The 17,788-nt window shown below is 40.8% G+C and overlaps 1 protein-coding gene across 1 annotated transcript in view; it reads right to left on the reverse strand.

Annotated features, from left to right (window-relative positions):
- p3h2 (prolyl 3-hydroxylase 2) overlaps positions 1 to 17,788 on the reverse strand; it is a 50,401-nt gene that overhangs the window by 6,995 nt on the left and 25,618 nt on the right. Inside the window, exons 2-4 of the mRNA XM_068591667.1 lie at positions 8,402 to 8,554; positions 7,362 to 7,551; positions 1,736 to 1,867 (exon numbers count right to left, since the gene is read on the reverse strand). Coding sequence (XP_068447768.1) covers positions 1,736 to 1,867; positions 7,362 to 7,551; positions 8,402 to 8,554 — 475 coding nt within the window. The remainder of the gene's footprint in view (positions 1 to 1,735; positions 1,868 to 7,361; positions 7,552 to 8,401; positions 8,555 to 17,788) is intronic.

Consider the following 17,788-nt stretch of genomic DNA (forward strand, 5'->3'; position numbering starts at 1 on the left):
GTCTTCCAGAGCTTCGCAGACGTAGACACACTTTTATTTGTAATCAAACACAGATCCACAAAGACGGCAGTAACCGCACACACACCTTTGGCTTCACACACACACACAAACACATTATTTAGTAGCTTGTAAAGGAGCATAGTTAACATCAGACTTCCTGTCTTGGCCGAAGCTGAGGCAGCATATCTGTCAGCTGTGTGTTCCCTGGTCAATACGAGTCTGGAGACTTGAGCTCGGTCAGACAGAAAAACGTCATTGAGGATTTATTCAGGAAACGTAAGCAGCTAAAACACAATCCGGTTTTAGCTGCTTACAGCCCACAGTGCTGCTGCCTATTAAAGTTCTAAAATTACTGACTTGTGACAGAAAAAATGTGGGTACTTTGAATAAGAAGTAAAAAGGTTCAAAAAGGAGAAGTAGTCTCATATTCCATATATGTAAAACCTGACTGCCGACAAGTAAATCATACACTGCCTTGATTTTGAAGTGTTACCCAAGTAATTCAACAAGAATATATTTAACATAATGAATGTTTATTTCAGATTAAAGTACGTTAAGACATTAAACTGGCTGCATTTGAAAGAAACCATCCTCTGCACTGCAGCCTCCTACTAGAAATGTTTTTAACTATTAAATGATTGGAATTCAGTGTAGAGTCACAATGGGTAACACCATGAAAATACACATTTTGTGTGAGCATCCGGCTTGCATTGCATAGGATTTTCATTTTTTTAGTTTGTTCGACCTTTCTTAAAATACCTTTTGTTTTAGTTAAGAAGACTGGAAAATAATGGTAATACTGAATTTTCGAGCGAATTACAGCATCAGTGGCTTTAATCCAACTCTCCCAGTACACACATGTTTCCTGTGGATCCCTTGTGTCTGCGTACGCACTTATTGAAAAGGAGGACTGCCAGTATAACAAAAGTGCTATATAGAGGCTGAATGAAACAACGTTTAATGGATGTGGGTGCAAAAAGGCAACAATGGAGATGTAATAATTGGGTTTTATTTTTGAAAAAAAAGAACAAAGAATGCAACTTAAAAAAAGAATGAATTTTGTGATTTCATAAGCAGTGCTACACATAGCGCTGTGAGCCTTTTCACTTTTTAATACAGGCGAATAACTGACTCACAGAGACTCTTATCAACTGAATATTGTTCAGGCTTCCACAAACACAAACAAGAAGATTGACAGAAACAAAACACACACCCAGCAACGGCTGTTAAAAATGAAAGCCTCCTCTCGGTGTGGATGCACAGATCCAACAATCCATTTTCCTTTATTAGAGACACATGCTTATGGGTCATTAAGTATAATCTGGTGATCTCACAACCACTCAGCACACTGTCCTTCTCAACTACGCTTTGTTGTTGTGCCAACACCCTTTGTCTAGAAGGGATTTTCTTTAACAACAAAAGACTTGAGCGTGCACACACACACACACACACACACACACACACACCTGAGAGATCCTATATCAGACTAAATATGCTCATTTGAAAGATAATGTAATTCTCGGGAAACAATGAGAAACTCTAAACGACGTGAGAGCAACAGTTGATCATCTGCAGCTCTTTATGGTCACGATTCGTTCTTGTATGTCCACATGTGTGAGTGTGTAAACTGTGGGTGTGTCCATCTTTGTTCATAATTAAACAAAGAATAGTCCAATAGATGTCCTCGTTTTCCATCGTAAAATCCACCAGAAGGTCTGAATAGGTTACAACTTACCGTGGAAGAAGGCAAACTGAAGGTAGTCGTAGTGCAGAGGCAGGTAGTTCTCCATCGGCGAGAGGCGGCCCGGCCGGGTGGCGAGGTCTCGGACGCACTCGTGTTCACAGTGCAGCACCTGAGTGAAGTGATCTAAAACAAAATCAGATCATCAGCTTCACTTTGAGATAGTTAGCAGCTTCTTAAATGTTGCATTTGGCTTTTTACTTCATTGAGTTCTAGTTTAGGGCCTGGGGTGTTCCCGATACCAATATAACCGAGGTAAGGAGTTTATAGAAAAACTGCAGAATAGAGAAATAAGGTTATAAAACACCAGTTATAAATATTAACAATTGGATATCTGAAATCATTTTTGCAAGAGTCCCCAAATGTTTCATCAACATTCATATAAACTGGATTTTAACGAGGAAAAACTCCCCAAGAAAACTTTTAATGGGAGAAAAAGGGAATAAAGATCCTTCTTTTATGATGGACAGACACGGATTGTTGGCCGGAAAACTTCTTTTATTGGTTGATTAACGAAGACAATGGTTTGATCAGTCAGACAATGTTTCAAACTAGAAGATTATTCAATCAAACAATAACAATGGCCACCAGCTCCCATTACATCATTTTACTACAGTTACAACTGATACCTCTGGGCCGATTGAGTCGGTCATAAGACGATGTGGTCTGTTGCAATTTTAATGCACACATGCAACATATGGTCACTACTCCAGCGTAGTCCCATGACCACAGCTATTAACTCTGCTGCGATCATTGATGGCTCAGGGTTAAAGGACCACTAGAAATACGGCTAAAAATAACTAAGAACTTGTTAGTATGACAGTTATAATAGAAACTAAAAGCAGCTGATCTCCAGTGTATTATATTGATTTCATCGTACTTCAGATGAAGCCGTTTGGCATCAAGGCATCAAAGTGACATCACTTAGTCAATAAAGTGCATTTGTTTGTTTACTATATATATATATATATATATATATATATATATATATATATATATATATATATATATATATATATATATATATATATATATATGTATATATATGTAAATATATATATATATATGTAAATATATATATATATATAAATATATATATATATAAATATATATATATATATATAAATATATATATATATATATATATATATATATATATATATATATATTCATTAAAATTGAGAGCCCTATTATGTGTTCCTACGCTGACCATAATTTAAGCATTATATATAGTATAAAGCAGATATTGAAAGTTGTTTTGTTCCCATATGTCCTGTTTTAGTGAAGGGTCCGGTATTTGTGGAGGGAAAACCTTGGAGTGAGTTCAACTTGAGGAGCTGTATCCAATCAAATACAGCAATTCCAACATCATTCCCCGTCGCTGTGAAGTAGATCAACTAAATGTTGTTCCTCTTTAAACAGTATGTTCATGTCTTTGTTCTGCACGCAGGATCAACAAACAACAGGATTCACCACCACCTGAGGAACAACAGATTTCACGAGGCGCTATATATTATTTCCTTATGTCGAGCCTCAAGAGAAGTGCCGTCAGAGTGGATAATAGCGTTGTTATGTGTGTGTGTGTGTGTGTGTGTGTGTGTGTGTGTGTGTGTTGGGGGGGGGAGGGTTCTGTGAGCGTGAATGTACAGTGAGGTCACTCTTGAGCAGCTGCAGCGCTACTTTCCTCACCCAGACAGCAGAGTTGTGGTCCATTTCAATCTCTTCAAGAGTCTCAGAGGAGCAGCGATATGAAATGTTTTAGGTCAGAGTCAAGCAGGACTGTAAAGCAGTTTATTTTTTCTTCAGTAAATCAAACCACTACACAATAAAGTCATACAATTAAATACTTTCTCTTTTATTTAACTGGCATAACGAATTATATTTCTCTTAAAAAATACTAACGTACATCTTAACACAAATAAACATCATAATCACAGACTCTACTGCAGTGGTGCTATGGAAAATAATCCCACTGATTTTTTTAGTAAAACATAGCGCGGCCAAAGCTAATTAGCCAGCTTTTCTGTGTTTATGCAACCTGGCCATACATTTTTGAGACAAAGCACACTTGTCAGCAATTAAGCTGCGGCTACTGCACAAAACTCGCCTCAACTTCCAGAGAGAAAGGCTGTAACAGTGTCATCAGGAGCACCACCGACCACAATAGAAGTATCTGTACAACAATATAATCGCGTTATTATGATCTGGTGCTTTGCTGCGGATACACGCTGCCCTCCACATCAAAAAGACCCGATTCTCTGCAGGAAGATAGTTATTGGCAGCTCACCATTTTGTAAACGAAACAACATAATAACACAGCACATAAAAGTTAGCGGCGTGTTTGTTATTGCTCATTTCAACTGTATGACTAACACTTGGAGATGAACTAACGCTGAGGCTCCCCCCTGTAACAAACAGATGAAAGCCAGGAGCTGCAGGCCTGAAATAACCGTCTTAAAGTGACCTCTGTCGTCGAGCTGCTCTGTTGAGGCCACAGAGAGCAGCAGCAGAGAGAGAGACGAAACAGAGCACTGGAGACTGGGAGAAGAGTAGTTTAGTAAACCATATAAATGCATTCCTTCCCCCGCTGTAAAGGCAGACATGGGAGTTTTTTTGTCCTTATGGTATTAGTTTGCATGTTACTCTGGATATATAAAAAAGTAAACAATCAGCGCTCTACTTTGGTCAAATTTACACCACTGTGGTGTAAATAAATGTACTGAAGTCTGTAACTTAAAGCAGGGACTGTGCATGGAAAAGGGTTCCAGGTGATGTGTTTAGGTGTTGGTAGGAAGTTCTGAAGCCTGAATTTAAACTTCTAATACCCGTTTGTAATAAATGAACGAAAACACACATAGAAATCACCAGAAAGTTCCTTTAAGAGAAGATGCCAAGAAAAATCCCTCAAGTTACAGTAAAGAAGCAAAAAGGTCACTTTAGGTCAAAGAGAGACAGAGAAGGAGAAGTCTTGGAGCGAGTCAGTGACAGCTTGGATGCACTCTGCTGCTCTGGCTCTGGTTCAGGCAATTTTTCTGGTCTGTCAAAGACGGCAGCAGAGCTTGTCTACCAAATTCCAGAGCTGTAACTGAACACAGTCTAACTCAGAGAATATTTAATCTGGGCCGATTGGTTTGAGAGTTTTCCTCTGGATCTGCTTGTTATCTATTGATTGATTCTTTTGATTAATTCATCAAAACATACAGTAGAAGCTAAAGAATATCAAAATCAATTATTAATTGGTTTGGGCCGTCAGATGGATCAGCAGGCTCTGGTTTGTGCCACGAGTTTTCCACACCATGTCTTAACATCATAAATTGGGTTTAGTGATTCCCAAGGGTCTGTAAAGTGATCTCGTCTATAAAAGTAATGTCAATGTTCAGATAATGTTTCTAGGTTAAACCATAAACACTAAAATGTGGAATGTGTGCTGAATTTAAGCGAGCTGGATGCAGTTTTCTACCTAATTCAATAATCCTCAGACCTCAGTGCTGTGGTAATCCATACAACAATGAACTGAAGGAAGCCTGTGGGATCAAATCCTGCAAAATATGTGTAGGGGACCAGGGGTCCCATTCATAAAACAGTGCGTAGGATCCACATTAACGTTGGCGCACAAGGAAATGCATGTGCGGCAAAAAAAAATCGGATTTATATAACCTTGTCTGCCTGCCAGTTCTAAAAATGGATGCATAGAAAGGAGCTGCAGATCAATGGTTCATCACGGTGAATCACGGCAACTACCGAAAGGACACTCCCTGGTTTGACTGTTTAGGATAAAAAGAATATATAAGTGCAAGGTAACACGTGATATTAAGTGAAACTAATTGTGCAACATGATATGTCTACAGTCTGGCTGCAATTCACCACCTCACTATCGGCGTCCCGTGTATCGCGTCTTCGCGCTTATGGGTCAGAGTTTCCATACATGTGTGCACATTTTCTCACCAAGTCTGGTTTTAGAGATCACAACTTTTGCGCGTGAAGTGGCGAACATCTTTTTCAGGCCCTGTTTTGTGCGTATGCAACGATTATAAACAACAGCTTCACAAGGGGCTGATATCTATGTCCCTTGTTTGGGACTCTGCTACAATTTATTTGAATCTGCTCTGAAGACTTTGCAGTTACACATATTTACACCTCTTAATCTCTGAGAAATTCAAGCCAGAACACTAGTAGGAAAAGTCAATAATTTGTTTTGGTTATTTTTCAGAGCCGGAGAGATGAAAATAAATAAAAGGGAGACACATGCAACACATCTGCAGCTAGAATTGAACCGGTAATGTTGTGATTACAGTATATGATGAGCTTCTTAACCACTAGGCCTCCATGATACCCCAACAGTCTGTATTTCCAATGCAAAACCTTAATAAGAAGAATGGTAAACGGACTGTACTTTTATTGGGCTTTTCTAGTCTTTCGACCACTCAAAGCGCTTCAATGCTACATGTCATCATTCACCCATTCATACACTGACTGTAGGAGCTAACATGCCCGTCAGGGCTGTGTAATCATTCACATCGGTCACAACTGTAGGGTTACTGTAGTTAAGCGTCTTGCCCAAGACACATTTACATGGACTCGCGGAGCAGGGGATCGAACCGTCGATTCTAATTGAAGGGCAACCATGGTCTACCACTGTCCCACAGTCAAACACATATCCATAATTTAAAGGGAATAATATGAGATTGCGAGCATTTCAATTGACACAACAGCAAACAGTACAAAGTGCGGTGTGTGCTATCGGAACCAACAGTCTTCACCCGAGGGGGAACCGAAGGATGGGCACAACCATGCTGTCGGTTGGGAAGACATTATCGTCTGTAACCGCCATATGACAGCAGGGCAGAGCGGTGAACGGGAGGTAGTCAGTTGGGTATGCTCACGTGCACTCACATGCAGTACATGCTGGCCCGGCTACGCCAACAAAGCAAGGAGAAGCTCGGTTAACGACACACAGAGCAAGAGGGACTCCATTCTATACTCAGCTAGACATTACTCCTCCATTCATTTACGTTGCAAATAGTTGAATGTTGTATATTGCTCCTTTAAAAACACAGCAGCCTTTTTTATGGCTGGTGTCCCCCGTCTGCCCTTTGACCTAGTGGCATCTGCCATCCAGTGCCAGGCCACTGCTGGTGAGATTTGTTCATTTAATGAGCATGAAGGGTGTTGTTTGGTCTTGTGTAAGCGTCCCACAAGCTCCATCTCACCACAACAAAGCCCAGCTCGGGCTCAGGGCCATGCAGTTCAGTCATGTGTTAGCGGAACAGCCACGTCAAGTTTATGAAATGTTCCACAACTACGTAGTCTCATTCAGAATAAACCAAAAACTGGATCTATGAAACCACTGTCGGAGAGCGGGGTGTCTTAAAATGAACACACGATCTGGTATTTTCAAAATCAACAGAAAACACACGGCAGGGTTTCTTCACGACCATACGAGCAACGTTCCACTGCATTGCAACAAGCATCAGCTGAAACGAGCAATAAAATATCAAAATATGCTGATATGCTACAATAAAAAAAACTGAAACACTTTGAACCAACTCTAATTTTGCCATTATATAATGCAGAAAGGATACATGTCAACTGGGTTGTGTTCATGTAAACTGGCTCTTACCTGATATGACTTCATGGAGGCTGTAACGGTAGCGGAGGTAGTCGTGGCCATCAAACCTCTGCGGCCACTGACAAAGGGCCCGGCACTCCGAGTCTGCTTTATAGTACTCCACCAAAGCCTCCTCAAACAGAGCGATGGCTCCTTCATGGTCCCCTTTATCATACAAGATCCCTGCCGCTGCGAAAGAGTGCTGTGAGGAGAGACGGAGGATCGTGAAAGTTAGGAATGATGGGGTGAGTATTTATGACCTGCGGTGTGCAGCAAAGCTTTTTATGATATGCCGGTAGGTATTTATCTTTGACAGTTTTATACAAGCCAATGTTTGTTGTTCATAGATTCTTTTTACAAGTCCTCTGGCACACATTACGTTTCCTGCAACAGTAATAGTCATTTGCTTGGAATAAACAGAAGAGACGTTGGGTGGGTGAACCTGAACAGTTGCCATAAAACATTCCCCTTGAATACATTTATTATTAGATGTAATATACATGAATTTACGGTCTTTCAATTGTAAGGTAAAAAAAAGTTAGAGTCAAACAGTGACTTAAATAATCATACTTCAAAGTTTAGTTGAGGTAAAGTTTGTATTAATAACAGAGTAAAGCCGTATTTGTAACTTCTTCTAGAAGGGTCTGTGTGTCATAGGAGCTTGACTTGAGGATAAAGAGAGAATAGAGAAATGGGATTGTCAAAGAAAAAAAGGATCCACAAAAGTTCAGCTTTCAGAGCTTCACCTCAATAAGCACTAAGGAGTTTTCCAGTCATTAAGCTCAGAGTGCCATTAACACAAAGGCCCCTTCATATGGGGACCACGGCTGTACTTTTCCCTTGAGGAAATACATGAAGTAGACAGACGTGAAGTACAAAAAGTAACCAGATATTCTGGCTTGATTTGAACAAAGATGACAGTAGCGCCCACTGATGTTCTGAAACATGCCTAGGTAAGTCACAAAAGAGATAAAACAAGTAAAGTGGTAAATAATCAAAATGTTGACATGTTTTATGCATCCATACTCACATATTGATATTTCCTTGCTTACCTGGTGAGGCCGAGCTTCTCGGTCCACAAAGTGATCCTCCTCCACGTCCTGTAGGTCTTTGTACTGCTCCAGGTTCTGACCCATCTCCACATGTTCTGGGTTGGCCTGGAAATAAGTGTGAGCCGCCGCCGCCGCCTTATCAGGCTGCTTCAACTAAAGAGAGAAAGAGAGAAAGAGCCACGTTACAAATTATTATGAATAATAATATTAATCATAATAATAATAACAGACCTGTGAAGGCACAAATCAAACTGCGTAGTTGAGGAAGTTAACTAAAAGAAGTTATGACAGGTCAAATTAGTGAGTTTGTAACTGCAAGAATGATGTGTTTACCAAGTATTGTCATCACAATCACCGAAAAATGTGGGAAATCAGAGAGACAATTTGCAGAAAGAACAGACCACTCGCAAAAATACGGGGGGGAATTCAAGGGTTTCCCATGAATCAGTTCTTGGCAAGTAATTTGGAATCCACTTGAAATAAGTAATATTTCTGCATTTGAACTCAGAGAAACTGACGCACGGTTCCCACCCACATCTTGTCATTAGAGAGATACGTCTATACTGCAGTTTATGTGATTAAGGTCTCTGCACTCAAAACCATGAACCTGATTGATGTTGGGAGAATTCAAAAAAACTAATTCCCACATCCTCTTCTTCAGAAATGTATCAAATATAAACACATGAGAAAAGAGACATTTGCACAATCAGAGAAGCACTAAGTTGCAGGGAACTGTTGACGTGTGTTTGTGAGTGATGCGGACACAGTGCAGACGGAGACTGAAAGATGAAAAGGACGAAAGACAGCAGCTGTAAAACATCAGCTGGTTGACTAATAAACTAAACTAAGCACATCAAATGGACCTTAGAATGAACAGTAGAGTATGCTGTGACAGACAAGAAGCAAATAGGAGCGTCTTATGCCACATGTAGTAAATTACAAGGCTAAAAAGGTACTTTTTTTTTCAACTTTCCTTATTTGTTTTACAATTTTTCAATCTGCCAATTCTTTTCTTAATTGAATATTTGTTCCGTCAATAAATTGTCAGAAAAGAGTACAACAGCTTCAAAATGTCCAACACCCAAAGATCTCCAGTTTTTAAATTCTGAGAAAATGATCTCATTGAAGGAGTTGGAATTAATGAATCATGCTTGACTAAAGTAAAGCATCATTAATAAACATTGTTTATTCTTTTGATTGACTTATTAATTCAATCGACTCATTTCAGAGATCCCTGATGTCTGGTGCCAGCTAGTTTTTTGTTGCTTTAACACGCGCATGTCCCTTAGAAACTCATTTTGGAAGAGCTGAAACATCTGAACATGCCCGGTCCTTATCAGATAAGATCCTTATCATGCGCAAGCCTCAACATGGGTCGCCTTATACAAATACCTCATACAATAGCCCTTCACTGCACAGGTCCTTGAACAAACAAATGAACCATCATTTCAAATAAATCAAGCTATCTCTTCTTTTCCATTTATTCGTATAGCAGCAAGGAAAACATATCATAAATAATGTATAAAAAGTGGACTTATGGTAAATGGACTTGTACTTGTATAGCACCTGTCTCGTCTCTCGACCACTCAAAGTGCTTTTACACTACATGTAATTTTCCCATTCACACACTGATGGGAGGAGCTACCATGCAAGGGGCCACCTGCCCAATAGTACTATCTTTTTTGTCCACTTAGGTTTCAATAGGTTTTTTACAAAAAGTAAAAACTGAACAGCACAATATATCCACAGACAATGCAGTAGGTTAATCAAAGAAAGAAAAAAGAAGAAGAAATAACAGTCAGTAGACTTCTATATTCATACAAATATAGTTTAATCAATATTAATTTGGTCAGTGTCACAACTCGTATATGAGTTCCATTTCTTCCCCTTCCTATTACACGTATTCCCCTTGACTCTCAGACGGTGCGTCAACTTTTCAATTGCAAAGATGTCTTGAACAATTTATGTTTTGGATTGTTTACAGGAAGCCAATTTCTGGTAACGATGTTCTGACTTGCTGCAAGTAAAACTTGAGCCAAGTAGAGGTCCTCTCATCACAACACATGTGTGTTGTTCCCAAGATACGTCTCAGGGCAGGTGTTCGGGATCTCATATCCAAAATGTTTTTAACAACAGCATGAACATTTTTCCAGTTAAGTCTCATCTTTGTACGGTTACGGAAAATATGCGAAATGAACTGTCAGCATTCATGCTCCCACACGGCCTCCAACACTGTTGTGCAACAAGTTGCCTGCTTTCTTCCAGTTGTTCCAGCAAAATTCCCTTGAAAAGGGAGTTTGTGAACATACATTGTGTCTCACACCTTTAAGACCATTCGTCCTGTTATTTGAATCATTACCTCTGCTTCCCATTTCTCTTGTCTTCATGTTTGCCAGGAAAGACATTTGATGTCATAAAAAAAATCTTTGTGCTTTTTGCTTTGTTTTCAGGGCGTAAATCGGAAAGATAAGGCTTGAGAAATCCCACACTAATACAAGATTTGGAAAATATATAGTTCAAGAGGAGAATGGCCTTTTCAGCACAGCTGAATGTACGGACCCCCGCAGATACAAAAACAATAGACTTTGTGTTTTCACGAAGTCTGCACAATACTTCATAAAACACAAACTGATAGAAGCAGAATACATTATTTTTCCCACAACCAACCCACAAAAATGACTCCCATAAGACACAATTGGGCCTCTTTAATGTGACAGCAAAAGAGGCAGGAGAGAAAAACCCGGCGAGACATGCTTATTTCTCTGATAAAGGCTAAAGAGTTGAAGTGAATACATTGCTCACCAAATCACCCGGCTGAAGCCACATGGAGACAGACCTTGACGTTTAAGGTAGGTGAGTGGCAAAAATGAGGTCTTCTTGTCGATTCATGTGCAGTGCATTACCAGTTTTATGAAATACTGTATCTAACCGCTGAAGAAAGAGCAGGGTCAGAGTTCAGATAGAAACTACGTTTGCAATTGTTACTTATTGTTGTATGCCCCCCCGCAGCTTCCATCCAACTCATGACATCGTTTGTGTGAAACTGTCAGAATTAACATAGTCATTCTTGAGTTATGGCCCAAAAGTGTCATATGAGGTCAACATTATCTTTGGCCACCAAATTGATCCTTGAGTGCATGTATGCAGTTGCACCAAATTCGAAGACATTCCCTCTTTGCATTCTTGCAAAATCGCGTTCACAAGAATGAACCGCGAAAAAAACCTGCAGCCACGGCCGTCACCAGCGCACGTTTGCTTGACAAATAACCATGAAAACAACAACATTATCAAGAATGATGTTTCAATCATGTTGCCGTTCTTATTCACATTGGTTGCTGGCCAAACTGAACATGTGAAGGCTCAATCAAGTAGAAACAGACTGCCGAATGCACATTGAGCAAAGACGAGTAAACCAAAAAGTCAGCTGCAACACTTATAAAATGTGGAATGCATTAAATCGCTGACGAAATCCGTGCAAGTGTATCTTGGGTTGGATTTTCCCCCTCGAACTGATGGCGCAACCTCAAGCACACATCGTGGGTCTTCTGCTGCTGCATTCCTGAAAAAGGCTCCCCGAGGTTATTCGGAGGGAATTTTCTCCTGAAAGACGCAATTGTCGGCCTGACAATCATCAGCTGATACGTTTAATCCAGACTCCCACGGACCTAACAGCAAAGATACAGCGGTTGTGATGGTCAAAGCAGTGAAGACGTGAGGGGGAAGTCCTCTGGCCCCGGCCGCCCTCAGCCCCTCAGGGACAACCTGGCTCAGGCCAGTTTATTGGAGGAAGACGGGAATGACTCAGTCGTGCACCATCCCAGCACTAACACAGCTGTGGTTGGCCACAGCCAGATCTATTGTCTCGAGAGTAGACATCCCAAAATCGAGGGAAGCGGCGAACATTTATAGAGGCTCCCTGTGTTTTTTCCTCTTCCATCATACAAGATTACTCCTAATTGACCCTTTATTTTGGAAGTAACGAAAATATCAAATTATGTCTTGACAAAACCAGTGCGAGACAGACTTATCCACTTGAGTGAGAATAGATTACAATCTGAATTCACACATACTGTACAAATGGTCACTACTATTTGATGGAGACGGATAATTCAACATGGAGTATTTCTTGGTGTCCGAGTACTGTATCAAATTGTCAAAAATAGTCCAAGCTCGGACGTTCTGGATTGAAAACACATGCTCGTCATATATCAACCAGAGCAGAGTGAAAGGTTAGAACACCGCCTCAGGATGACCGAGCAGAAATCAATCATGGACTTAAAGCAAGATTGCCATTATTCTGAAGTGTCATGGAAAGCAAAACAGCCTAGAAACAGCGGTGTACAGGTAAATCAAAATGTCTCGCCTCTCCTGCGTCAGCCACAGAGAAGAAAATGGATACTAGGAAAGTACGTTGTTTTCTGTGAAAACCTTCTGCTTCTCTCCATAAAACTAAACTAAACACATATATTTCTTTTTATTATTTCCATTTGCATGTCACGCTCGAATGACAGACACTGAAAAAAGTTAACACTGGCCCTACACAACCGACATATCTGATCTGAATGGGTGAATTCTGACATTAAACTGGACATGATCTCAAAACACAGCAATGCTAAAACTCTGCCATCAAAACATTAAAAGGCAAAGCTTGTGTACATCTTGTACCACATGAGTACATTTCTCCTCTCGCATGAATTTCAAAGGAGCACCTGCAGAGGGGAATCACTACCACTCAGTCTGAGCCCTCAATTTGCCCTCCTCACAAAACAGCAGCTTGTGTTAGAGCTGCAGGACCGCCCTACCCTGAGAGATGTGCTCTTGATGTGGGCACTGAGGACTGCCAAGGCACATGTTCCTTTGCCTGCTTTCCTGAGGTATGTATATAAGCTTGGGCTGGCGCCAGACACGCAGAGATGAAGTTGTTGCAAAAAGCATGTAATCCTACAATCACACAGACCGCTTATCAGAAGCAGAACTATCACACAAACAGTGTGAGAGGAGTTGGCAATGAGCGTCAAACCTGGCAACTGCAATCCTGTATACTTGAGAGGCAAGCTGTTTCAAAGACTTTCTAAAGTTCCTGAGAGGTTAGGAAACTCTTGTGAAGCAGATAGAGGTCAGTGTTCAGGTTAACAATGGACACAAGTACAGCTGCGATAAATCAGAAGTCCTCCATGTGCAGTGAGGATGTCAAGGTCAAAGAAAGTGCTCTTCAGACCTCTTGTCCAAGTCTTACGTTCTCAGTATGCTCTAACCGAAGTGCTTGTGCTATGTTAAAGTGACTGAAACCCACAACTTTCTGATGTAGGAAGCTTTGTCCGGCAATGTTTGTAACTGATTGAAGCAGACGATGTGAAATTCAGACTCACTTCACACTGTGATTGGCCAAATTGTTTTTATCAGTGTTTTTCTATTCTTGCACAACCATTTCTGTCACTTTTTGTGTAATTAACAATCTAAATACCTGACAGAATAGGTGTGCTTGTAATCTCCATATTTGCTGTGATGGCAGCCTTCAAGTGTTTAGAACAACTATTAAAGCGTTTGAGTTTTCCACACAATTAAAGAACATGTTCTACAAACATTTACGTTTTGAGACCACACCTTAAACCCGTGTTCAAACTAATTAAAAAAACACCTGATCCACTTCAATGAAATTACTGCATCGACACATTGTGGGTGTCAAGACACAGGGCTTCAGCAAAAAGGGTTGAACATGGATCCATTTTTGCTGGCTCATCAAATGGATACATTTTGCTCCCCATTGCTGTGTCTACGGTGTTTAGAGCAAACATGTAAGTCGTTTTGGATAAAAGCGTCAACTAAATGAAATGGAATGTAATGTAATACAAGTGCATAATACATGAAAACTACTTATTCACTTGACCTCAGGATCCTGAAACAGATGATAACCTCAAATCGAAATACCTAGATCACATTTCATCTTCTTCCTGGTGCCTGCAAGAATACCTGCAAACCCATTTCAGCGATTTTCAGACTGAACTTCACACAATTGCTAATTACTATATGTTTAAATAAACCATTTAGCCTGCTAAAAATATTGACTGTCCCTTCCTTAAAAATGTGCGTTAAATCATTCCTGGCTTCCTACAGTAGTAACTCCTACAATACAGTATGGCACAACTTTGCATTGAATACATTGTCTCTGAAACATCTGCGAGCGTGATAACTGCATCCTTGTACAGCCAATAATGGTTTTAAGGCCAGTAAAGTGAGAGAGGTGGTGTCTGCTTCGGAAAGGTCAATGTGTTACAGCTGCGGAGGAACTGTCACGTTATCAGGCATACAACAAACCAACATTCAGCTCAACCGGAGCTCGTAAAAACTGTAGAAGGAAAGGGATGGAAAGCAAATAAAGCTGGTCCTCAAATAAGATTAAAGCTGAACGAAAAGTAGATGGATAATAACTGCCGGGAGTTCCTGCCAATCCTAAAGCTATGGACTTATAAACACAAGGATATACATCTTCGCTGCACAGCCGGGCCCTAAACATCCCAGGCATCTGTCTAAGGAGCACTAAGTCTGTTTGTGGCGATCCAGGGAGTGTTTTAATGGGAAGGATATTTACTCTCAGTAGTCCTTTTCGTGGCCAGACCAATAGCAAAGTTTACTGTCACTAAACTAATATTTGTGTCACGAGGTGGAGGGTTTGAGGCATATTCGTCATAAAGGTATTTACCCCCTAAACAAGCGAGTAAACCACATAATCATCTGACTTTGGGTCAAGAACAGACATAACAAAGCCAGACACTTTAGCAATTTAGACTCAATATTAGGGGGGAACTTTAAGATGAGAGAAGAAAGTTCTTATTTGAGTCTATCTAATCGCAACAGGAAATAAAATGAATTGTTGGGCTGTTTGTTAGAGCAGCTAGGTATCAAGAATCAGCTGCTTGTGTTTGGAAAACATTTTAAGTTTGAGTCATTTGGCTTATGTCAAATGACAAAATAAAAAAGGTATGGTATTAAAAAAGTATAATTTTGATATTGCGGCCTGTGGTATCTTGTTCATTAAAGCTGCAAGGATAAAAAATAATATTATAACTACTTTTTTCGAGCAAAAATGTCAAACATTGTGAGGGCTGCTTTTCTTGGTGACATGTGTGCACATTTTTCACTGATGGTTTACAGAATAATACAGATTATAGACAATATTACGCAGAATAATCAATAATGAAAATCAGTTGTTAGAACTCACTAAATCATGACAGAACGCAAAGTAGTCGTTCTACCGATCTCTTTGGTTTCCACCGTCTAGGTCCATTTAATTAACAAGTTTCTATTTTGAGAAGACATATGGCCCTTTAAGGGGCTGGTGCTTTGATTTGAGCATCTGGATATATTAAAGATTGAGAACATTTCACAATACTTGTAAATCATTAACAAATGGTAGTCAGATCAGTGATAGGTTTGCCTGGCGAGGAAAGCTGCAAAGGCCCCCTGACTCTATCAAACAGAGCTCTTTATTGCCAGGGATTGCTGCAGCAGCTATGCTGAGGGGAAGATATTGGCACCAATGCCTGGCACGAGGAACTCACTGTAGGAAAGTTTGTCGAAATGGCTTATTAGCTCCCCATGAGGCGAGCGCCTCACTTCCTTCCACTTTGGATCGCTTCAAAAAAGGCACACAGCGAACACTATGATTGACGATACAAGGAACTTCAGAAATTCCTGGAAGTCTGGAAAACTACTTATGTCTGCTTTTGAGTGTGTCAACAGAAAGATCCTCTTCTGTAAGACAATATGTCGACCCCCCCCCCCTATCCAATCAGACGTCGGTTTGACAAAATGAAGTCGACGACGTTATGGTGGCAAAGGGCGCTGGTGGTGTATGTGTGACACTAATTGGACAAGAAAACATTACAGACTCTACTAATTAACCTCTCCATTACGCACCCTTAACTCTCATTAACTCGGTAGCTTTGATAGACAAAAAGCTGCTTCAGTGCCTGCTTACTGTACACACAGGCCACATAATGTCTTTAGTGTACACTCGAGGTGTGAATTAGTCGCTTGATAATCTCAGCTAAATGAACTAGACAAGGGTTTGTTTTTGCTCTGCTGCTGGATCAAATAACACTTTAAGACAAGACCTGGACTGTAACTCAGACCTGTACCATGCCAGTCAGGAAACCAGCCGGCCGGGCAGCGTGTACATTACATGCAACATGGCTAACATGTTAAGCACATGCTGCGGAAAAAACAATAAATAAGGGGATCGTTTTCTCTTGATGATGTCATGTGTAAACGTTGTCCACCTTGATCTTCTCCCTCCCTTCTTCCCTCCCTCTCTGTCACAGCACCCCTCTCTCTCTCATCTGTCCGTCCTGTTGACGGCTCAGCACAGTGGCCTCTTTCTGCCTGTCCTCGCCCCACCCATGGCCAGAACGTGTTCCTCCTATAAGGTCATGTCAAAGGAATGTATGAAAAAGCCTCACCGCGGTCGCTGCTTAAAAAGCCTCTTTCATTACCCCGTGATAGACACAGGAGGCATGACGGCGCTCGCTCTTTCCTTTACCAGCCCCTCCATTCGTCATCTGTCTTAAAGATCCCCGGCAGGCAGAGACTTTACACAAGAAAGCAGTGGGAGAACAATAATAGTGGCGCTTTAAATTGGAGCAAATAGCTCTGGCTATGTTTTGCATGCTCATGTTCTGAAGCTGCTGGCTTTGCTTTGGAGGGGAAATGAGTGAACGTACTTCAACACAGTGGCCTCAATGCAAAGGGAGCCCAGAATATAGAACAGGCGCTCAGGATCCAGAATCCATAAGTTATCAAGACCCAGTTCATGTCCATTATGAGCTAATCTGGATCAGGATACTTGAACCGCGAGTTGTACATCTGTAGTTGTGGCTGCCCTGTGGCTGATATCATTTTGATGAAGAGGGAAATGCTTCCATTATCTTCTCCATCTCCAGTGACAGCCCAGTACAGCTTAGTGGGAGTTAACACTGAACAACTTCACAACCTTTTTCTCTGATCTATCCTGTGTATCAACCATCACCCTCTTTCCTATGTCTGATCCTGCTTCCTGGGCAGCTTCAGTACAAGGCCAGCTTTGTGTGGAAATCTCAAAAACACAAGGTGTGTACATTTTAAGTAGTGCAAACGGGGTGGAAAATCACCCGTAATGTCTTCCTCCTCCCCTGCCGCCCACATGCCCTCCTCCCGACACCTCTCTCACGTTCCCTCCTGCCCAAAATACAGTAACACACACAGACTCTTTTCTCTCAGACATGTCTAAAAACAGCTGCATACGCCTACTGACCTACGTCTTATTTTTACGCTACAATCCTCTGATCTCACACATGACTACTTTCCACTCACAAAAAGGTGCCTTTTACAAGACTGGAAAAACACACTGTG

This window comes from Clinocottus analis, unplaced genomic scaffold (genome assembly GCF_023055335.1).
Source record: "Clinocottus analis isolate CAN_PGR_092001 unplaced genomic scaffold, fCliAna1.0.p SCAF_25, whole genome shotgun sequence".
NCBI classification, from domain to species: domain Eukaryota; kingdom Metazoa; phylum Chordata; class Actinopteri; order Perciformes; family Cottidae; genus Clinocottus; species Clinocottus analis.